The 24,167-nt window shown below is 44.5% G+C and overlaps 1 protein-coding gene across 1 annotated transcript in view; it reads left to right on the top strand.

The window, feature by feature from the left end:
• The window catches only part of ADGRA2 (adhesion G protein-coupled receptor A2), a 503,592-nt gene that overhangs the window by 224,101 nt on the left and 255,324 nt on the right, over positions 1 to 24,167 (top strand). Inside the window, exon 2 of the mRNA XM_078665416.1 lies at positions 10,480 to 10,551. Within this exon, the coding sequence (XP_078521542.1) occupies positions 10,480 to 10,551 (72 nt within the window). The remainder of the gene's footprint in view (positions 1 to 10,479; positions 10,552 to 24,167) is intronic.

The raw sequence follows: 24,167 nt of genomic DNA, 5'->3' as shown, positions 1-24,167 counted from the left end.
AAAGTACGTTAATACATACAAAACAAACAAATCTGTGTATATATTAATGGGTAACACAATTAGAACTCGCAAGCTCTTTCCTAGTCAGAGGTCTGAAGCCAAATGCTATTAATGCACGTATGCTCTAACATTTCTATTGCCGTTGATCCCAATGTTAGCCTATGGAAGTGTTCCTGATCATCAGCCCCGCATTGCAAACATGGAACCCAGGTTCATGTCAGAGTGGCAATTTGCTTCATAGTAGATGACATTGTGAGTATGCCTAGGAACGGATATCTTTTAGAGTATGGAATAGTCCACCTCAAGGACCTGAGCAACCCAAACTGTAGCAGGTCCAACAGTCTCATTAAGACTAAGGGGCGATGATTCACTGTGCTACTCCCCAAAGTCAAATGTATCTTTATATTTTCATTGCACTGAGTTGACATTTGGGTGCCACATGAAGACCCTCTCCAAAAGCATCAAGTGTCTACCCAAAACCTTGGTAAGCAAAAGGATGAATTGCAAGGGGACAAGGGCAGTGCCCTATGCCCACTGTCTGAGCAGAATCTCTTTGGAGTCCACTAGAAATGGGTCAGTGGCCGAAGGACCAAACGTGGTTCTGGATCCAGTAGACTACAATCTTCTTGATAGGGTACACAATAGTTGAAATACCCTGCATCTCAGGAACGGCCAGTTTGTGGTTGGATTTTTCTGGGGTCAGTGGTACACTCAGGTCAAAGTGCATGGCCTGTGGCTCCCTCTCGAACCGTGAAAAAGCTGCAGACTATATACAGGGGTTCAAGTGCATATATGTATTTAACTGCTTGAAAGATTCCAGTGCACTGAATGGTTCCAGACTGAGGGCTCAATTACGAGCCTGGTAGCAGCAGTGGTCTCCGACCACCCTATTACGATTAGGGTGGTATGACCGCCGCAGTCCTGCCAAGCGTATTAGGAATTTCCTCTCTGCCATGGTTTTCATAGCTTATCCTCCTCCGTTAAAATCCTGGCACAGAGGAAATAAAGGAGGCACTACAAGACCCCCTTGAGTCTCTGCTCCTTGGGGTGCATGCAGGGGTGCATGCACCCCAGTTCCTGCACCGCATGGACTTTTCAGTCTATGCCGTGAAGGAATTGTTTTTTGCGTTCCCATTGCAGTGCCCATATCTGAAGGCACTACCATTAGAATGCCAAGAAAAGCCCACCAGATAGGAGGAAATTCCTAATCTGGCAGGTGGCCTGACTGGCTGGTGGACCTGGCATTGCTCCGCCGAAAGTCGTAATCTGGCCCTTAGTGTAGTATCCTCTTCGATTCACCAGTCAATGGGTTGGAGCTGATATGGTTCCTGGCATGCCCAGTCTTTATTGCAGTGCAGAAAGGTGTCAAAGATGAAGCAGGCTCATCAACAGGCACAGTAGGCAACAATTCTTCCCCTGAGCCGAAGGCAGTGCAGGGGGTGGTAATGATGAAGTATTGGATATCCTCATTAACAGCAGCTGGGCAACCTCATGTCTTATAGTGACATATCTCACATCAACTCCTCACATGTCCCCACAGGGAGCTTGGTTCCAGAATTTGACCAGCAGGCTGCGTCTTCTTTTGAGGGTGCAGTCCAGTATCTTCTTCCACCACAGGAAGTGCTCTCTGATTACAGGACAGTGCAGCATCACTACAATCAGAATGCAGATCAGACTTGCTCCTAGTCTGATAGAAAGACAGCAGTCAATCAACACTTTAACTCTAGATCAAAGTATATTTCAACTGCTCTGGCATGTAGATCATTCCTTGCTCGATAAGAGATTCTGGAAAAAGTTTGTGGTCAAAATCACAAGATTGTATGGGCAAAGATGGTCATTGTGCTCTCTTGCAATGTTTGAATTCTGGTTAGTAACCTAGGTGAAATCGGGGGGATTTCCTAAAGGGGATAACCTTGGCTTAGTAACCTATGTGAAATCCGGGGTATTTTACCTAGGTTACTAAGCCAAGGTTACGCTTTGGTGTAAGTGTGACTACAAGCGTACCTTGCTACCAGAGGACCCATGAAGCATACATTTCCCCACATTAATGTTTTAGGCAGTAATACCAAGTAGGTGCGAATAATCCATATTTATCACTTAACGTGCATTGAGGGTGACGGAATTGTGTATGAGCACTACTTTAGGGGTGGAATCAGGGAGTTAAAATCTTGGTCCAGATTAAACTTCATGGGGATTGGCTTGAAACATGTAGATGCATAAGGAAAGCAGGTACATTATCACCTAGACTTCTCACTTTCTCGCCAGTTTTTAATCATACTTCCTAGAGGACAGATTAAAGGATGCACTAGCCTACCGGGCAGGTATTTTAACCTTCTACATAAGACTCCTCCCACTCCTATTAATTCCCATCATCATAATATACTATTCAGTGCTCCCGCGTACCTCGTAGGTCGCAGCATGCCCCGTTCCGCAGCGGAGCAGGAAGAACCTGATGACGAAGCATACCACCAAGGGGCAACCCTGGTGAAATTAGGTTTATTTGAGAAAAACAAAGCATTTCTGACCACCCTATGGAGGGTTAGTTCATGTCAAAATAGACAGGCCTCCTTTTGTTTGTTCCCTTAACACCTTGGCTGTGGCGCCGATTCTCCCCCGGTGTTGAACATTCCATTTGCGGGTGTGGTCATGACGGAACGGTTCCGTCATGAGCACAGTGCGGCCGATGCTCATGACGGAACTGTTCCGTCATGAGCATCGAAGGGGTTAATCAATGGCCATGCCAACATAGATTGACCACAACACAAAACCCAACCAATAACATTACAAGAAGCTTCAGACTTTGGCCTATGACAGGCATATCAGAAATGGTTGAAGAGCAACCCTTAGGCTCACTGCTTTGCTAGGTCATACTGAATTATAAATGGAAGACTGCAAGCTACACCAGTCCCACTACCATATCATAACATATCTCCAGATGTCAGACTTGCTCACTCCACTATTATCTCTTCGTTGTAGTAGCTGAAGGCCCGCGTCAGTGTCAACACCAAGGACCCCAGAACGGAAAAAGGTTCTAAACACCTGATGAGTGCTCTTAGCCCTCTGACCTCCGGATTCCCTTATCCTGTATTGCAGGAAGCTCTTAGCCCAAGTGGATGTGCCTGGCCAAGCCTGTGCAGCCTGATTGCAGCTTCCTGCAATAGAGGGTATTCCACTCAGCAGGGCCCAGCTTCCTGAATATTCAGTCATTTCGCAGCGCGCTACCAAGTTGTTGCCTCCGCCTTCGCTTGTTCGAACGTTTACATTTTTTATTTGTCAAATCTCAACACTTTAGTGGTTGTATCCTATTTTTGTCCCATAATTTGTTTAAATCGCGTCACTTTTCCACTTAACTCCTTTAATTCTGCTAATGGTAAATTATCCTATATTGAAAAGACGATTCTCTCAGTCGATTGTACTGCACACACAGCAACCTGACTGATCTTTCAATAGCTGGTGTTATTGTTGATCAATTATATGGTACTCTTTTCATTGACCTTAATGTAATGATAGGCTGAGGACCTAATTGGATCGAACATTTTTTACCTGAAACTTAACACAATTCTTGGCAGCCCTCTAAATGTCTCTAATTGCTGTTCACATATGGTGTCAGAATGAAAGATTGTGTTATGACGTCTTCACAAGGATGTTTTTAGATCAGTGCATGGTCACACAGTGGCACATTGGTCTGCAGCAAGCCCTGTGACATCACATGCTCTTTGACCCCTAGCGGCACAACAGAAATCTTTAGAGCTTTCAGTCAGTCAAAAGATCTTTATTTCGGTCATTAAGACCATAAAGAGCTTTCAATAAGTGAAAAACTAATAAAATAACAAAACGTTACTGACACCGGTTGAAATTGTTGTAGAACCCCCCTACATTTACTGCGATGATGCCACAATATGAGCCAGGGTGCTGGCAGGACATGCCCAGTAGTGTAGCCAGGATGCCCACGGAGTCCTCAGTTAATAACTAGCTTGCTTGTGCCCTTATAGCTGTACTCTCTTAATATAGCACTCAGGGTCTGGCACCAACCAAGAGATTTGCAGGTCTGAGGGTCGACTGCCAATCTGGATTTTCCAGTCTTGCTTCCTGCCCATGTCAATAAAATGAGACCGGGCAATTGAAACTCGCATGATTCAGAACTTTACAAAAAAACTCATGCCTGCAATGTGTGAACAGATAACGTCTTTAACAACAATATGTGATTGTGATGCTATGATGGCAAAGAACAGGTAGACATGAATTGTTATAGAGTGACAGAAACTGTCCCGAATTTATGGGGATCTCAGGTACACTTTCACATATTTCTGCTTTGCACTTTATTTTCACTACCAAACCAAGCGTTTTAGTGAATCATGTAACATATCGAAGGCAGTTTATTCAGTTTACACCTTTTATGGGCAAACATAAGATGGTCAAAACAAGTTTTGCACATTAGCGTAAATGCCACACAAGGCCATAAGGAACCATCCAGTAAGATCTGCACCAGATATGGAAGTAGGTAATGTACATGAGAAGTCTCTGGATCACAGCTCACAGCCCCTGGGGCCAAGCCAGCACAACTGGGCACTGCACGTCCTAGATGGCATGGACAACGCTTCATTTGTGCCGGTGTGTGCCGGCGGTGAGCACTGGTTCTCATTTTTAGGAATAAGGTCTGATTTTTCACCATCACGTTTTATCCCAAGGCAGGAGAAAGGCAAAATTGGAGATTGGAGGGAGAGAGAAAGATAGGAAACCAGTGCATAAAAGGAGAAAGCAGGAATGAAAACCTGTAAGAGTGGGAAACAGGAAGTGGAGGGCGATGGAAGAAAGGAGCATGAGGTGGATACAAGACCAGACTGCCCGGGTATTCAGCAACCCCGGCATTCTGCGGCGCTGTCTCAGGATCCTAAGAAAAACTGGGGCCCCTGCACCAATTTTATTATTATTTTGTTAGCATTGACTGTACATTTACATACTTTTGAATGTAGAATTCCCGTAAGGACTAAAGAAATATTAGACAACATTTTGGTCATGCTGATATTATAAAATTCTTGTATTTCTTATGGGCCAATAAAATATACATGCGAATCCTCATATTACACTTCATTGAATAAACACAGTAACAAACAACCTTTTGACAATGACTCAATGTAAAAGTCCAATTTTTATAGCCATTGTTTTACATTTATGTAGCCTACTTTAACAGACATCCACGGAATGCAAAATGATGGGGCCCGCTGCAGATTGTGACGCGGGCCCCTGAATCTCCCATTTTTCTTATATATTCATTGGCTTTGGCGGAATGGGGCCCCCCTGAAAGTTTGCCCCCATCCCCACTCGCGCTGCGGTGGTCCCCATTATGCCCATGGTAACATAACAAGAAGGCCGTCGGGCATTCTTTAAATCCAAGAGGGGTGGACTGTTGTTGATTAGCTGGTTAGCTTACGTTTCAACACTCCCTAGTGAGGTCGAACCTGCAACATAGTGCAAGCTCTGCTTTCGCTCTTGCTTGTGAGACTCTATTGTTTATAAGAAAGGGTGTGTAACCCGTCCATTGCTTACCTTTTCTACAGGGCAGGGCACAAGTCCTAAAAAAAGAAGTGGGGGGACGCTGTCACCGGAAGTGACGTCACGACAGGAAGTGACGTCACGAAAGGTGGCTCAGATCTCCTCCCAGAGAGGCCAAAAAGGTGAAGTCCAGCTGTTTGGCAGGGGGGACGGCGTTCCCCCTGTAAAATAAGTGGGGGGACGCCGTCCACCCGCGTGGTACCCCGACTCGAGCCCTGCTACAGGGTCACTCTTCACTTCCTAATTGGCCAACGCAGGCCAAACGTCACTTCCGTTCCTTTCTGTGGTGCATGGGCCAAGCACAGATTGATTCAACTTAATTAGTGCCGGTCTGTGATTGAAGTACTATTTCTCCTTTTTAGGTCTCGCCTCTCAATGCGCATGCGCATTGAGCAGAGCGAGACTATAGGGGCTTAAATAAGCTTTACCTAGACTGGCGATTGACTGGCGATTTGATACTGTGCCCGTGCGCTTTTAGGTCAATGCGCAAGTGCATTGACCTAAAATGCGCGTGCACATCATCAAATCGCCAGTCAATCACCAGCAGCACTCCTCCCACACCTTTGAAGTGAAGCTTAGCTTCACTTCAAAGGCCCCTGCTGCTTCACACCCTCATGCCACTCTCCCCGCTCCGCCCCTCCCCTGCCCGCCGTGTCGCATTTCTCCTCCGCCCTCCCCTTCTCTGCCTTCCCTCCGTTTTGTTTATTTTACCCACTCCGCCCCCTCCCCTGCCCGCCGTGTCGCATTTCTCCTCCCACCTCCCCTTCTCTGCCTTCCCTCCGTCTTGTTTTTTTTTACCCGCTCCGTAGTAGGACATTTTTCCAGTGTTTACATTTTTTAATCACTGCTTCATATGAACATTCACGCGACCGCAGAAAACAAGCTACCAGATTTTCCATTTCACAATTCTCCTGCGGTGCCTTTAAGATTCATTTTCCTTTCTCTCGGTGCATGCTGCTATGGATACTTAAACCTGCCAAGGCAAGCCTGTACCTTTAAATATCTCTTACTCGCACTCCCCTCCTCTCCCCTACTTGCCGCTTCTCCCTGCGCACAGAGCTATTTCCTGAAAGCTGCTTTCATCTGAATATGCATGCAATTATTAATGTATTCAATGTGTGCGCAGGACACTACAGGGTTGAAAATCATCGGGCATAAACATCAAACCAGGTCACCTAAAAGCAAATGCGTTCAGCGCGCTATTTGAAGAACACCCACTGACGAAAGAACCCACATAAGGCTTTTCGTGTTGTTCCTTTAAACTCGGCTATTACAAATTAAATAAATTATTTAACAATTAATTTAACAAAAACACTCCCCTGCCTGCCGTGTCGCATTTCTCCTCCCCCCTCCCCTTCTCTGCCTTCCCTCCGTCTTGTTTTTTTTTTACCCGCTCCGTAGTAGGACATTTTTCCAGTGTTTACATTTTTTAATCACTGCTTCATATGAACATTCACGCGACCGCAGAGAACAAGCTACCAGATTGTCCATTTCACAATTCTCCTGAGGTGCCTTTAAGATTCATTTTCCTTTCTCTTGGTGCATGCTGCTATGGATACTTAAACCTGCCAAGGCAAGCCTGTACCTTTAAATATCTCTTACTCGCACTCCCCTCCTCTCCCCTACTTGCCGCTTCTCCCTGCGCACAGAGCTATTTCCTGAAAGCTGCTTTCATCTGAATATGCATGCAATTATTAATGTATTCAATGTGTGCGCAGGATACTACAGGGTTGCAAATCATCGGGCATAAACATCAAACCAGGTCACCTAAAAGCAAATGCATTCAGCGCGCTATTTGAAGAGCACCCACTGACGAAAGAACCCACATAAGGCTTTTCGTGTTGTTCCTTTAAACTCGGCTATTACAAATTAAATAAATTATTTCACAAATAATTTAACAAAAAAAATAAAAGCCATTGTTATTTGTAATATTAATACATCTAAGTCACGTAAATAAAAAACATGTTGCATTACAAATGCTATAGGTGTCACATTTGCGAAAGTTATAACTATTGGCATTGTAAATGACAGAGCTATTAATTTAGCTATTTTAACAAACACATAAATAAATAAAAAATTAATTTATAAGACCAATAGCTCAAACTTTCCTAATGCGAGACCTATTGCATTTCCAATGCTTGTTCATAATATGGTTTTCCGTCTTCGATGATCTGTGGTTGTGTTTTTAAGCTTATTAAAGTTACAGCACAGTGGGCAAGCTCCAGAACTGCACGGGTTCTTTAAATGTGGACAAGCACTGGGCCCCAAGTATCTATGCACAGATGGCAGTGAATTGGCAGCTGATTATCCCCAGGCAATATCTACCCAGTATAGAGACAATCAAAGCCACTTGTGCACTCACACTTCATACAAGGGCACTGTGACTGGTGATACAGACCTTCTGCGTGTTATTTTGGCTGTAAAATGCAGAGGGACATCATATACAAAACACATAGCTATGTTCTGAAATTCAGATGGACAGTTAAATCCATAGGCACACTGTAAAGAAAGACACCATCGGCATATGCACTTTTACAGCTGATTAAGCACTGACCCGACAGAAGCACTTTTACATAACTATGGGCTAGATGTAGTTAGGCTATTACCGTTACCGACCGGTAATAGACTTTTACTATGTAGGAGGCTTTTTTACCGATTCGGTAAATAACTAATCGGTATTTACCGATTCGGTATTTACCAAATCATCATTTACTGATTCGGTATTTACCGAATCGGTAAATGAAATGTGGGTAGCACTGTAAACAGTGCTTTTGTGCTTACAGGATTCGTTATTTACCACCAACTATTGGTTGGTGGTAAATAAGGAATTCCTGTGTAAATGCAAATGTGTGCATTTACACCTGTGCCATGTGACAAACATACATGCCCCTAGGGCTTGTATGTATGCCACATGTGCACACCAGCACTATTCAGGGGTGCAACAGGGTGTCAAAGTGACACCCTGCCGCACTTGACTATTTCCCTATTTTACTGAATCGGTATTTACCGATTCGGTAATTGACATTTATTCCTATGGGCCTCCAGGCCCATAGGAATGAATGGCAATTACCTGAATCTTAACGATTCGGTAATTTTTACCGAATAATTACCTCCATAGGATTTACCGATTCTAAAATACCGAATCGGTAAAATTCGGTATTTTAGAATCGGTAAAACCTATTTACCTACATCTAGCCCTATATGCGGTATAATGTGTTTGTTGATATGTTATTTAAGCATCACTTGGCATAGGGCGACCATCATTTATTTAATCCATTTCCGTAGCGTTTACGTTTGCTTCCACGGTGTCCTTGAATGCATTTCTACAGTATTGCTTTTGCCATTTACTCGCAGATATGTTCTAAGTGCCAATCACAAACAGATTTGTCTCTAGGTGCATTCTCTTGTATGACTATTAAGATTGTGCTTTCGATACCCACTGTGAAGCTCAAAAGTGCTTAACCGCATGCGTGCGGGCGGAATTCTGCTCGTACGCGGAGTTTTGCGAAAGCGCATTTTACGTTACGAGCTGGGCTCGTCATCAGCGTAGCAGGAGGCTACCTCATGACGAGCCCAGCTCGTCATCAGCGTGGAAGGGGTTAAGTAATAGGTAATGTTATTAGGTAACATCATTGTATACCCATGAATGCTGAAAGGGGGATGGGACCAGCATCTGAGATAGTTTCTATTTAGTTTTAGAACTGTTGAAGGTGGTGGATTTGGGGCTCACTTCCCTTACAAAGGGCACTATTGGGTGCTTTTGGGCTCATTGTTTCAGATACTTCTTGGAGCTACCAAGGAGCTACGATAATGCATGTTTGGACGCTCTCTTTGTTGTGACATGAAGGGTTGAGGAACCTTCCTAGGCCACTCAAAGCGGCCTGCTTGTCATTATTCAGGAGTGGAGCTTAGCATCAGTAAACCAGGTTACTTATTCTCCGGTGCCATTAGCCCAAATGGTAATTTTACAATGAAAAAGTAGGGACAGCCCCTGCCAGTGAAGGAACGTTGGCCACACAAAAAAAGAAACAAGCACTGGCAAAGCTAATGGGTTTCATCTATGCAAGTTTTATTGGCTTTGCCAATTCTTTTTGGCCATGCTGTACAGCAGTGCTGCTGAAGGTAAAAACTAAAAAAGCGTCACAACGCAGTAAACGCTGGCCAGGTCATAGCGCTTTTTTTTTACGTTCAGCCGTGCTGCACAGCAGCACTGCTTCTGTCCAACATGGCTTCAAACCTTAACAAAGCCAATAGATCTCACATAGGCGAGACCAATGGTCTTTGCCAATGTGTGTTTTGGCAGGCAACAAGAGTCGGATGTGTTAAATAACTGGCTTGGAAGGCACTACACCGCATCTCCTCACTAAGGCAGCATTTGTGATCTAACCCTGCCCGTTCCCACAGTCGACATGCAGCAAACGCATAGGGCTATGTTTCAGCTAAGAGCGGCAAGTTCCTCCACAAGGGAGTTGTGCAACGTTGGTAGAGGTGGGCAGATCCTCGACAGGTTTTCAGAATAAGCACAACTACGTAAATGAGCATGATTTAGCGTCACTGTATGTGTGTAGTTTATGTGGTTACTTGGAACCCCGACATGGACCTGGCCCTCATGGATCTAGGGTGCCGCGTTGATGGGGAGCGATGTCTGGTTTAGCTAACGAAGAACCCTAACATTCCACTCTAGGAAACAATGACAGTACACACTAGCCTTCCATGTTCTCCTCCATCTTGAAAGATAAAATAATGTCTTCTAACAGAGCCATAGGGAAAGTTTGAGGCTCGCGTGTGGCTTCTGCAGCCTAGGTTTCCTCCCAGGCCGCACATCTAGCACCCACAGGCCCGCCCTACCAATAGGCGCTTGCTCTTACATCTCTTACCTCTGCCTGAATAACTCAAGGACCTCTTTTCTGTTTCCTTTTCTTCCAGGGTTTTGAGCAACAACAAGATCACGGTGCTGAGGAATGCTTCCTTCCTCGGGCTGCAGGCCCTCGAGAAGCTGTAAGTACCCATTGTACCCTGATGAGCAGAACTGTAATGAGGGGAACTGTCATTTTAACGAAATGGACTGCTACAAGTACAGACATGAAAGGTGGGGGCGTGTGGGTCTCCGGCCAGCATTTGAGGAAAAATACTGTGATTCTGAGAAATTTGTCATGTTTTTTTTTTTACTGCTGAATGTTGTGTCTTTTACTCTGTGCCTCCCCAAGTACACACACATTGTGCGCATCTAGGTTGACCTGCAGCTTCCATACTGTGCTCCTAGACTGGAAATATGTCCTGAACCTAAGCCTTTGTGCCAATCATTATTTTGTGAACTGCTAGTCAAGTAGCAAAGTATGTCTTGGTGTGTGGGTTTTATTTGTACTTGCTATTTATTGCCAATGACCACAAAGTTATGGTTGCCCCCTTAGCGCTGTACTTTGGCATACGTGACATTGGCCCTCATCTGTGATGCTAGCGGTCAGATATAGAAAGTAATATTGCAATTACAATTTCTGCGGTTCGCAGAATCGCAGGGTTTACTATCACAAAATGGCTTTTTGTTATATTATTAAAATCATTTTTAGGCTTGGAGAAGCCTATCCAACTCGGAAAAGGGATTTGGCAACCCATACCAAATCACAATTAGAAAGGGTTGAGAAAGGGACATCTCTTCCTTGATATGACATTTATGAATTTTTTGTGACTACATTCACAAACCATTGATGAGTTACCAGTACCTCAAAGGCTGTGGTAATTGATCCGCAGTTGCAAAAGTGTCCACTTGAGCCACCTTATCCTTTATGAAAGGTGTTGGCAGCCTCCCTGCTTGACCTGTGATGTTTTCAGGAAACTTTTTGTTAATAGCTACTACTGTTTCTTTAAGGTACACAGGCTTCTTTAAAAAAATCCCATTTAGGAAAGCCAACACAGGGATGGTGATCTGCTATGCTTGCCGGCAACCACTCACACCTGCCTAATTATTATTCCTTCGACAGGTCTTTCTACGACCCCCACAATTGGAGATTTTGTGATTCAAACTTTTAGTTCATAGGTTGCCTGGTAGAATGAAAGACTGCAAAAAGTCATTGTGCAATGTTTGCAACCAGCCTTTTAGTGCATCTGCCCTAGGTCACTTGTTCTCAGTCTTTGCTAACAACAGTAATAGAGGGGCATATTACCAAGCAATAGCGATAATTATCGCTATTGCTTGGTTAGAGACAAAAATGTATCGCCGACCTGCGGCGATTTTTATCACAGATAAACCTTGGTATTACCAAGGTTTATCGCAAATGCGATAAAAATCGGCCACAATGCATGACTATCGCTGAAAAGTCAGCGATATTCAGGCATTACCGAGCTAAGGCTCTTAGCCATGTTATCCACCTCCCATTGGATAACATGGTTAAGAACTGCTCTGGGGCAGGTGTTAGCTTTTGGAGATATTCGCGCTTAGCGCGAATATCTCCAAAAGTTGGTAATAGGAGATAGCGATGTTAGCGGCTGTTTCCAGTCGCTAACATCTTGGCATGCCCACTTTGCATGTCATTAGTGATACATTTCTCTGACATGCAAAGTGGGGCCCAAGATGGTCGCTATCTCCTACTAGCTGTCGCTAACTGGTGTTAGCGACAGCTAGGTAATAGGGAGATAATTTTATCTCCGCTTTCTTGGCTTTTAAAGCCATAAAAGCGGAGATAAACCACCTTGATAATATGCCCCAGAGTTCGTAAGGGGACAGGATTTGTGCCTGGCCTCTTCAAAGCCTTTATGTCCCCCAGAACAAGTCCTGTAGTCGAATGACAGGTTACCACATGTATCCAGAAAAAATGCAGATAAACCTCAAACTAGAAGTGGAATTTAGGGCTTACCACATGATGGCAAATTTATTTTAAGGAAAGCTAGCACCGGATGCAAAATAATTAGTGATAACTGAGCATCCCAGACACTAGGATTAGGAGAAACCTAATTTCTTCATTGAAATTTCTTGATAATGACATGACATTTTCCAAAATGTACGTTGCAGGTATATTGCATAAAATGAAGGATATACTTCACTTTTGGTATCCACACAAAACACTGGTAGAAAACTGGTTTGGGGGCAACATTTCTTTCTGCCCAAGTTTTAGCTTTCCAGTGAGACATTTTTTTCTCATCCCAGTCTGCCCCAGGCAAACATCATGCACTATCATGCACATGCATATTTCGCAAGATTTTGCACATACAAAAAAAAACTGGGTGTACAGAATGCGTATACATGCGTGAGGGCCCATGGACTATTCACCTCTTCCTTTCGGTTAGACTTGTTCTATGGGCCTATCCACAAGGATGTACGTTGTTACAACGCATGTTGTAACAACGCATGCCTTTACCACACAAGTCTTACAACGCAAGTCGTTACAACGACTTGCGTTGGAGGGCGTGGATTTAGGAATCTTATAATTTTATATTCCAACACCAGTCCCCGTAACAGTAGGGAAGGTGTTGGAATCTAAAATTGCAAGATTCCTTATCCCACAGCGCCATCCAGCGCAAGTCGTAGTAACGACTTGCGTTGTAATAGCTGCGGGGTAAAGGCACTGCGGTGTAAAAACCGCGTTGTAAACAATGTTCCCCATCCACAACTCTAATTTCACGACAATTGAACCTTGGTGTTCTGTTTTACAATTATATTTCCGTCATATCTCAAGTGAGCACAGTCACTAAGAATGCATTCGTCTGCATGCGACTGATGCAGAGAATCGCCCACTTCTCCCCTAAGTACTTGTCCTGGTCCTTGCTGTGATGATATCATGTTTGGACTGGTGTAACAACTTGTAAATGAGACTCTCTAATAAGATACTGGAAGCAAACTCCTCAGGATTCAGAATCAGGCTGCACAAGTCATAGTGGACCTATGAAGCAATAACCATGTCACATGCCCAGGTCATAGTGGACCTATGAGGCAATAACCATGTCACATGCCCAGTCATAGTGGACCTATGAGACAATAACCATGTCACACTTACCCTTATGATACTACGCTTGGGTCACCATTACTAATTTACGTATCCCTCGGTGGTTGTACTCCACGTTACATTCCAGCCACATTCTGGCTTCCGAAAAGCCACCAGCCATCCAGTTTCCTAGACCTAACATGTTCAACAACAGATTGCTCTATGTATTAGTGTCCTACCTCTGGAACACCTCTCCTGCCCTTGATGCTCTGTATGTATTTGTTAAAAGTCCAAAGTGATTAATCCCCCAATTCCATTCACCCTACAACTTAACTGCATACCCATGACCTGTCAATCTCAATCATGTTGTCTATTTGTCACCCTGTGAATGTTAATAAATGGGAACCCTGGCATGTTAGCAAGCAACTCCTGCTTGTAGCATGTTTTTGTGATGGCCCTTGAGCCCATATTATCTAAAGATGATTCACTAACTAGACAAGTTGTCAAGCCCCTTGTTTCTACCAGTGGAGCTTGCTCTTCTTCTGAAGGCTCTCAAGACACACCCATTTGAAAATGTTATTTTTTGATAAGAGGTTCCCATATGGGAAAGACCATTTTTGCTGGCTATGACAACAGCGAAGCCCATAGTTGAATTAGGAGCTTGCAATTTCATACTTTGTCTCGACCCTTCTATTTGCCCTAAGGTGAACTCCGCCACAGACAGAGCACAGGAAGTCAGCTCCCTTTTTTCCCGTTCCTTTTTCAGAGGAAGAACAAGGTTGGCATTGTCTAGTTCTCAAAGTAGTGATGGTGAACAATCTTGAAGGTCAAAGTGGTGCCACAAATCATATAGTCTATTTGACTTTTGAGGCATCGGGTTAGGGCTGCCTCTTTTTTTTAACTTAGTAAATGGATAAGATCCACTACTGCTTTTGCCTCTTCTGTAATCAGATCCCTTCACTAGTGAGATTCAGAGATTCAGAGACAATCTACCTGAAGCATGGTGATATCTCAATCAGTAATACAGGATATTCCCCATTGTGAGGTTTATTTGACTGCCACACACACATTTCTATGTGAGACATTACTTTCCGTGGGCAGATTACAACTCCAGACTCCATGAGACAGAGGCACTGAAATCCTTCTTTGTGTGGTTACAAATTTGAATACACAATAAAATCGTCACTGGATTTAGCAGTGTGTAAGTGATGAGTTTCAGCCCAAAGGCTTGTGGAATACCTTTGGACTACTTGATTAATGAGGATTTGGTCATGGTAGGCGGATGTGGAGGTAAGGTTTTGATTACTTACCAGTAATTACTTATAGCTCAATTGATTCTCATCCAGCCCTTGCATCCTGCTCACCCTTCCTGGCATTGCTTGGTTCTGGCTGGATTTTAGATTGTTAATACAGGAAGATTCTGTATTTTGGTCCCCTGTGTCGGACCACAGCTTGGTGGATGGAGCAAGAAATTTGTCTCAGAAGCAGGGTTCCCCTTACTAGTGATGTAGCATTTCCTGGGCCCTACTTTATCTCTTACCATCAATTGGTCCTCCGATGGATCTTCCTCTGTGCTGAAAGTGGTTAGATATTCAGGGAATAAGCAGTCACCCAATGCGGACCAGAAATAGGATAACTGTATCTACAAACTCAAAATTAAACTCGTATGGATAAATCTCAAACAAATACCGCAGATATAAAATATGATCACGGCAAACCCAAATCTCCTAAAGAAACGTAGTTGAGCAAGAGTCATACAAACCAGGAATTTCATTATAGCTAAGAGAAATAATAGCATCAGAATTTGATGATCAGAAACTTCCCACTTGCATTTCTGTTTAGTCATAGGGTAACCCAGAAAATAATGCTCACTTCAGTAATGACGAGTCAGAACAGCAGAGTCAAACCAAGTAGTTCATTTGGTTTATCAGATTAAGATGGAAACATTTTACATTTAAATGAAATTAGCATTCAGATTAGAATTCAAGTAAAAATTGATTTAAGGATATATGCCAATGCTCGGGATTCAGGGTAAGGTTTGGTAAATAAGAAGGGCAGTCTCCCTCAGCTGAGGAGGACCCCCAAGCACTTACAACGTATGCACCAGTAGAAATAGGTAGCCAGGTGAGTCTTCCGCAAAGACTATCAGGCGAGTTCAGCAAGGTTCCAAGTAGCCAGTACCGTCTGCTAAATTGAATCGATCTGCCTCCAGTCTAGGTAGGACAAAAAGCAGAGCTAGCGCAGAGCCCTCAAAATCACTTAAGATATGCAATTATACTAGGCCAGTTCTGGGGTGACACCTCCTGACATAATTTCAATTTGTTAGACCACTCAGTCCATTGTTCGGTTCGTATAGGATGAGCGCGATGTGGCAGTAAAGAAGACACAAATCCGGAAAAATAGTTGAATCGATTACGCAGTTCCTTCCTTTTTTTCAATCATGCGACACATTGAACAATGTCACATTTGAGACAATAGAATAACAGTTCAAAAGGGCACTTTCCCAGGCACCTGTTCCAGAGTGTAGCAAAAATGATAACAAGCGTACTGCTCAGCACAGGAGATGTCAAAGGAAACAATTACTATTTCAATACTACTGGCAATATGGTGGCATGTTCCCCATACTCTTTGGTATTACCAATCCAGGATTTTACTAAAAGATTAAGGCCTACATGAATTTAAGCTTATATACAACAAGATCATGTTAATTATGAATCACACTTGAAACAGGAAATTAAGCATATACATTCAAATATATATCATGGATGCATTAATAATCATTACAATATTGTTGAAATTAGTACATTTAAGTATACGGTACTCATAACATTTTTGAAAGTACCAACGTGTACATATAACTAATAATTTGTCAAATCATTTTCGTTTAAAGATTCATCTATTAATACGTACGTAAAATGCATGCTAGAGACGTTTTCATGAAGGCACAGAAAGTATCATTGTGTAACACCTACTTTTCTTTTGTCATTTTCGATGTACACATTATTAGATGAAATTAAACTTAATTAATTTTCACATAAAAACTAAGTTAGTTCATATTGTATCAAATGTAGTATTAATGTTCACACTCATATATGAATATCAAATTGATTAGCAATCAGCTCCATAACATGAGAACCTTTCATTGTACAAAATTCCAACACGTTAATATACATATGATATATTTTCATTTATGAAATTACAACTATGTTATTCAAATGAATACCATATCTAGTCTACCTTTCTTCTGCATGCTTTTACGATGCAGTAACTACGTTTCGTATACTAGCGTCATTTCTCATTGCGTGTAACTAACACATGTTTGCTATTTTCACTGCAAAAAGGTGTTGTGGATATTTCTTTGTCATAAAATCCTTTTGATGGAATCTCTGTAATATCACTAGTAAGGGCTGAGATGAGAAAGGGTAAGACTATGTGTAATCTACCATTGTAATCAATGAACTGGTAGGATGCAAGAAAATTCAGTTTACTGCTTCTTAAACAGAAGAAATATGTATTTCTGTGCAGTTATTGTAAACTTTTCTATATGCACTTACCTTTCGCTATTTTGTCACTTGTCATTCTGTCCTCAATATTCTTGTACCCCAATATTGTTGGTGTCGATATTCAGTAATACAATCCGTATGAGGATTGTCCAATTGGAAAAGCAAAAGTCTTAACATCAATGATATCTGTAAACTTCTTATGTATTTGTCCATTTATTCGACAAATGTTTAAATCACTGAAATAAACAACCAAAATACTATGGTGGTAAATATTTATAGGTAAATATAGATGTATAACTCCACATTCACATACTTGGAAGGTATAAATACTGTCAATATATGGATATTTAGGTCACAATATTTTTGTAGGACCATGTTTCATCAACGATAATATGGTATACCATATCTTCCCGTAGCTATGGAGTTTCCCATTTTGTAAATGTCATGTCATGGTACTTATAGAGCGCACTGTCACCAGACGGTCACTTTGCGGTGTCGCCTATTCGGCTTCCTGGCACTGATACTCATACCGCTGTGGAACCCCTCCTGGCTTTCCCTGTGAAGTGTCCGCTCCTGGGCACCCCCAGGGTGAAGCCAGGCATTCTTAGCGCTGTTGGGGCCAAGCAAGCTATGGCCCACAGTTGCAGCGTGTGGCCCGTGATTAGAATAGGCACCGAGGCGAGAATTAACAGGTCCGAGGAAATTGAGCACGAGACCCCGCCGAGGCAGGAATCGAACCCTGGTCCCTGGCCAGAACTCTGCCGCTGACCGCGCGACACGCAGGGGAGCATGGGCGGCACAGCGCCCTAGTCCCACACGACGGGCGAGCAGAGCTTGTAGCGTGTCAACCCCTTTGAGCCGCCCTCCTCGCCAACAGCCAATAGGGAGGGCTCACCTGTGGAAGGGGGCGTTCCTTGAAGTATAAAACAGGCCCAGAAACTATGCTCGGCCTCTTTTTCCCACGCCTGGTTCCCTAGGCTCTGCGCTGATATAGCGACGGGGATGTATTCCTGCCCCTGCACACGTAAGGCACGTGCGAATGGCAACGGGGATGTAGCGACGGGGATGTACTCCTGCCCCTGCAATTCACTTCTCCAGGAGGACTAGTTAGTACTCCAACCACCAAACACGTTGCGAAAGAGGATTAAGTGCAACATCGCTTGATTATTGGGACACACCATGTTCTCAGGGCTATATGCATTTATATGAGACATTACGAGGGAATATCTCGATTATGGTACATGTAATTCTCACTTCTGTGGTATATAATGGAAGTATAGCAGAAGCGCTACATTTGCTTATGCGCATAATGCCAGGTAACTTCGGAGCATCTAGCTAACACGATGCCACTCAACCCGAGCCCTTTTCTTAAAGGCAGCATAAAGTTAAGTTTGGTATAATTCATACTAAGGTCAGTAACACAATTACTAAGACTTCTACTATTGATTTGCTGTAATGTGAGATGACTGTTGTGGCCTGTGTCCTTAACATTCTGGCGCCGAACGGAGCTGGAATTAAGGTAATGAATAGTAACAAGCGAAGTGTATATGGCAATTCAGGCTAGCTTATGTGTCTTCCTAACTAAAAGAACCATTACTGACTACGTCACACATCTGCTGTAGTTTTAATTTAACAGTTCCATCGTTAGGTCGGAGCGAGTTTATGAATACATTGAGAATGCATCCATTTGTGGGAGTGAGCTCTGGTGGTACATACATGGCAGAGGGTGCGGTGGAGTGACATGGAGCGCTCAGTGACTGTATACGTTATGTAACAGATTATTAGTTAATATATCTGGTTGTACTACCAGGCACAGACAGGCTCAAACAAAGTTGGAATTATGGTCATATTAAAAATTTCGTTTAGGGCGCCAGTCGAAACAGCTCCTGAACTTGTTTCCATCAAGGAAGCAATACATGCCCGACAAGGCTTAGTGGTGAACAACTATAATAGCTCACTGTCGCCAACTCTGGCTATCTGGCTATCAGCCCCTTACAGAGAAGGAATTTGTTGTAACACACATATATTCAAATATGATAGTAAAGATTCTGAACACCAAGTGCTCTAGCAGGCCGCACAGCCCCTTTCCTAGCTCTCACTATAAAAATCGATTATGCAATGCATGGCCGATAAGCACGTCATCCTGAATTTGCTCGAGGTCAACTTTTGTTCATTTAATCAACTATGCGTTTTTTTTATATAGCACGGACGTTACCCGAAGGCATGAGCTCTTCACAATAAGTACAAGAAATGACAGGTAATAATCGTACAGTGCATTGCAGAAGGGATAAGTGATAAGTGTGCAGGTTGCAGGAGAGACAAAGTACAATTGGAGGTAAAATACTGCAACATGGGCTAGACACTCAGGCCTAGAACAAACGTAATGTAGGTGATGGTGGCACTTGTGCAAGCAGCAAAGGCAAACAACGGTTACAAGGGGAAATACAGTATAATTAGAGGTGCAATACTGCAATACAACAGAGAACTGGGAATGACGTTTGAAGGTTAGGGCATATGCTAGTTTGTGCCCTAAACAATCTCAAATAACGATCTTGCAGTGATTTGCCAGGACATTCACTGTCATGATTAGTACAGCACTGTACATGACTTTCATAAGCCCACCACCTTGCTTGTACAAATATCACTGGTTTGCCAGTATCAGCAGATACAATAATGCAAATAGTCACCTGCAGATCCCCCGTAGAATATGTCCGGACAAAAACAACTAACCGCCAAGGAATCTCTGTAAGAGGTGGGCTTTTTAACTAAGGGCGTGGCCTAAGAACCGTATCTACGCAATCCCCATTAGAGGTGCGGCTTATGTAACTAAGAGCGTGTCCTAAGAACCGTTCTAAGAAATCTCCATAGTGGTGTGGTGAAGGGGACTATGATAGAGGTGCACGAAACAGCGTCAGAAAGTAGCTAGGTGGGTGGGGGGCTCTGTCATCGACGGGGGCCTCCTCCAGAGCTGTGGCGGAGTACAGGGCGATCTGGAAGCAGATGGACAGTAGGGATACCTCTGCGGCAGAAGGATACAGTCTAAATACCTCTGCCTGGCACAGTAAGGGTGCCTGAGCCAAGAACCTGGAGCCGAGGGGGTTCCAGGAAACAGCGTCGGCGCCCCGTTAGTCCTTCGGGCGGTCGGGGGGCCTGAACCGACCGGGGGTGTGCCTCATCGCTCCGCCCTGACAGGGGGGCGGGAGTATAACGAAATAAAATGGTAATTTACTGCACCGTCAGAGCATCGACTCGCCGGCAAGATGGCTCCTTAGGCATGCGGGTCAGCGAGGGGCTGCCGCATTGGATCGCTTGTAAGATGACCCACCTTATCAGCTACCTGTTGTACGAAATAAACCTGCAACAGTGCTTTCCCACAAATATGTCTCGTGAGTTTTCCTTGGTATATAAGTGTTAATGTGCGCAGAGCGGAGCGAGCGCTGGCGGTGTGGGCACTATGCCGCTGACCGCGCGACACGCAGGGGAGCATGGGCGGGACAGCGCCCTAGTCCCACACGACGGGCGAGCAGAGCTTGTAGCGCGTCAACCCCTTTGAGCCGCACTCCTCGCCAACAGCCAATAGGGAGGGCTCACCTGGGGAAGGGGGCGTTCCTTGAAGTATAAAACAGGCCCAGCAACTATGCTCGGCCTCTTTTTCCCGCGCCTGGTTCCTTAGGCTCTGCGCTGATCCCTCCCTGAACCCTGGCCCAGCTGCAGAGCGGCGGGCGAAAGTTGTGAATTTGTTAATGGTCATGTTTTGTGTTGCAGGCGGAGTCACAGGGCGATCTGGAAGCAGATGGACAGTAGGGGTACCTCTGCGGCAGAAGGATACAGTCTAAATACCTCTGCCTGGCACAGTAAGGGTGCCTGAGCCAAGAACCTGGAGCCGAGGGGGTTCCAGGAAACAGCGTCGGCGCCCCGTTAGTCCTTCGGGCGGTCGGGGGGCCTGAACCGACCGGGGGTGTGCCTCATCGCTCCGCCCTGACAGGGGGGCGGGAGTATAACGAAATAAAATGGTAATTTACTGCACCGTCAGAGCATCGACTCGCCGGCAAGATGGCTCCTTAGGCATGCGGGTCAGCGAGGGGCTGCCGCATTGGATCGCCTGTAAGATGACCCACCTTATCAGCTACCTGTTGTACGAAATAAACCTGCAACAGTGCTTTCCCACAAATATGTCTCGTGAGTTTTCCTTGGTATATAAGTGTTAATGTGCGCAGAGCGGAGCGAGCGCTGGCGGTGTGGGCACTATGCCGCTGACCGCGCGACACGCAGGGGAGCATGGGCGGGACAGCGCCCTAGTCCCACACGACGGGCGAGCAGAGCTTGTAGCGCGTCAACCCCTTTGAGCCGCACTCCTCGCCAACAGCCAATAGGGAGGGCTCACCTGGGGAAGGGGGCGTTCCTTGAAGTATAAAACAGGCCCAGCAACTATGCTCGGCCTCTTTTTCCCGCGCCTGGTTCCTTAGGCTCTGCGCTGATCCCTCCCTGAACCCTGACCCAGCTGCAGACCGGCGGGCGAAAGTTGTGAATTTGTTAATGGTCATGTTTTGTGTTGCAGGCGGAGTCACAGGGCGATCTGGAAGCAGATGGACAGTAGGGGTACCTCTGCGGCAGAAGGATACAGTCTAAATACCTCTGCCTGGCACAGTAAGGGTGCCTGAGCCAAGAACCTGGAGCCGAGGGGGTTCCAGGAAACAGCGTCGGCGCCCCGTTAGTCCTTCGGGCGGTCGGGGGGCCTGAACCGACCGGGGGGGTGCCTCATTGCTCCGCCCTGACAGGGGGGGCGGGAGTATAATGAAATAAAATGGTAATTTACTGCACCGTCAGAGCATCGACTCGCCGTGCAAGATGGCTCCTTAGGCATGCGGGTCAGCGAGGGGCTGCCGCATTGGATCGCCTGTAAGATGGCCCACCTTATCAGCTACCTGTTGTACGAAATAAACCTGCAACAGTGCTTTCCCACAAATATGTCTCGTGAGTTTTCCTTGGTATATAATTGTTAATGTGCGCAGAGCGGAGCGAGCGCTGGCGGTGTGGGCACTATGCATCAGGGTCTGCTGCTCTAACCATTGAGCCACACTCCTCCATATTTTCCCTTCTCGTATGCTCAAGCTCCTATCTTGCTTCAGTTCTCTCAATAATGTTTTGCAATGAAACAGGGAATACTTAATATTGAAAGCCTTGAATAGTGAAAATCTGCATGATACACCCAAGGCCTTAGAACTGCATCCTCTGCATATTTTGTGTAGTTTTTCAAACAAATTTGCGAGGGCCGCTAGGAAGAAATGTGGCTGGATAATTCATGGCTAGGACACATAAGACATGCAAGTGACTCCACCCAAGCACGAACAACCTTGCACGAGCAATAAACCATCTGGAAAGCTACCATGTTCCCAGAATTACTCTCATTTTTTTTTCAAATTGACACTGCAGCCTATTTTCAGCGAAGCAACTGTGTAGGAGACAAGTTCAGGGGTTATTTGCTTCTGAAGCAGGATGTAGCCAACTGGATATATGGGAACAGAAAAAACATAATCTGCGATCTTTTTTTTTTTTTTAAATCACACCAGAAAAATTCCCCATTTGCTCCTCTTAGCCTTCCTTCGTGGCTCTTGTCCGCCCACCGCAGGGAGAGAGCATCTGTTCCAAAAGCCTTTCCCACTTAACTTTCCAATATATCATATAAATGTTCATGTCAGAGCCTGGGGAAGGGGCAGGGGTGAACTTGAACCTTTCAAGTCAGTGCAACAAGGGGACCCTCCTCCTTCCCCTCCGCCCCTAAAATCCCCTGTTGAGTCAAGGAATGCCTGGATGAAGTGAACAATCCCCCCAGTGTGCGGTCCTAATTCGGCACACTTATATCAGCTATGCCATATGGGGCCCAGGCTATAAATCGCCCCTTTATGGGCCCATAAAGATGCTTTTCACAAAAGGATACGAATGCTGGCTGTGCTCGGAATGCCCTTGAGTCCTCTATGCCAATCTTGTGAACACAAGTCCATAAAAAGTCCCCATCCAAATAGGCACCCACAAGTATGTTCTTGGTATCCCCAACAGAGAGGCCACTGTTGGAATGGGTGCTGAACCTGGTAACGCAGCTGACAGGAACCAGATTGTACTGGAGCAAGTGGAGGTTTTCGAATTGTAGGGTACTACCCTGGCTTCTTTCACATGCACTAATTTCACGCAAGTGCCCCTTTGTGTGACACTCCAATGGCGCTTTTATTTGACAAGGTTTCGCCTTAGTACATTACACTTTCTTTTTGCTTTTCCAAAGCAAGGGGGGTGGTGTGAGAGTTTACCCTCCTGCCCCTGTAATGATAGGGTTTCGCAAAGTACTTTGCACCTTATCCTTTTTTGTGCTTTGTATAAGGTCCCAAAAAACCCATTCATTAGACCTGTTTTATTAGCTTTTGGATCATGCAATTATAAAGAGGCCTATGAACATTTATTGTCCTTGTCAACTCCAAGTATATGTAATGCTGTACTTAGTTTCATTAGATCGGCCCTTGCGATTAGAAATCGATACTGAAATAAGTTATTGGTGGAAATTTTCATAAATGTTTCTCCTGTTGGCCTTTTAATGAAATCCATTTAGTACTTTATGTCCTGTCCATATATATGATCAAGGTTATTTTTTAATGCATTGTAAAACCTAAATATGTAAAATATGTATTGTGGACTTTTATGACAAATTATGTATTTTTATATTGGTGTGCACTTGTATGACTCCTCTATTGGAATCAAAATAAAGTTATTTGAATGAATGAGTGGCACTCCATGTAGTGGTGCTGGCTTGGTTCAACAACAGTCAACAGGAACGCTTGGATATGAGGATAATATCGGAAAAATAGCTGCCATCGCCTTCAGTTGAGTAGTACTCCAAGGGACAAGAACCAGGGACTGGTTAGCCCTTTGCATCACTATTTGTAGCATTTGTATAGCGCCCAGTCCGCCATTGGTGTGTCATTGCAGCGCTTTTTGTTTGCCCATGGCTGTTGTGAGTTTTGCAACAGAGACCAGAGTCTGACTGATGTGAGGCCTGCGGACTGAATGATGCTGTATACCTGTAAGAGGAGATGACCGCATGATAGAATTGAGAGTTTGATCAGTGAGGCCGTAGGGCTGTACCGAGACACCTTCTGAGATTTCTTGGTAGGTAGGCATGTCTACTGCCTGGCAGAAGTAAGTGTGT

Source organism: Lissotriton helveticus, chromosome 11 (assembly GCF_964261635.1).
Source record: "Lissotriton helveticus chromosome 11, aLisHel1.1, whole genome shotgun sequence".
NCBI classification, from domain to species: domain Eukaryota; kingdom Metazoa; phylum Chordata; class Amphibia; order Caudata; family Salamandridae; genus Lissotriton; species Lissotriton helveticus.
Note: the sequence above shows the minus strand (reverse complement) of the source record. Positions and strands in the feature narration are given on the sequence as shown.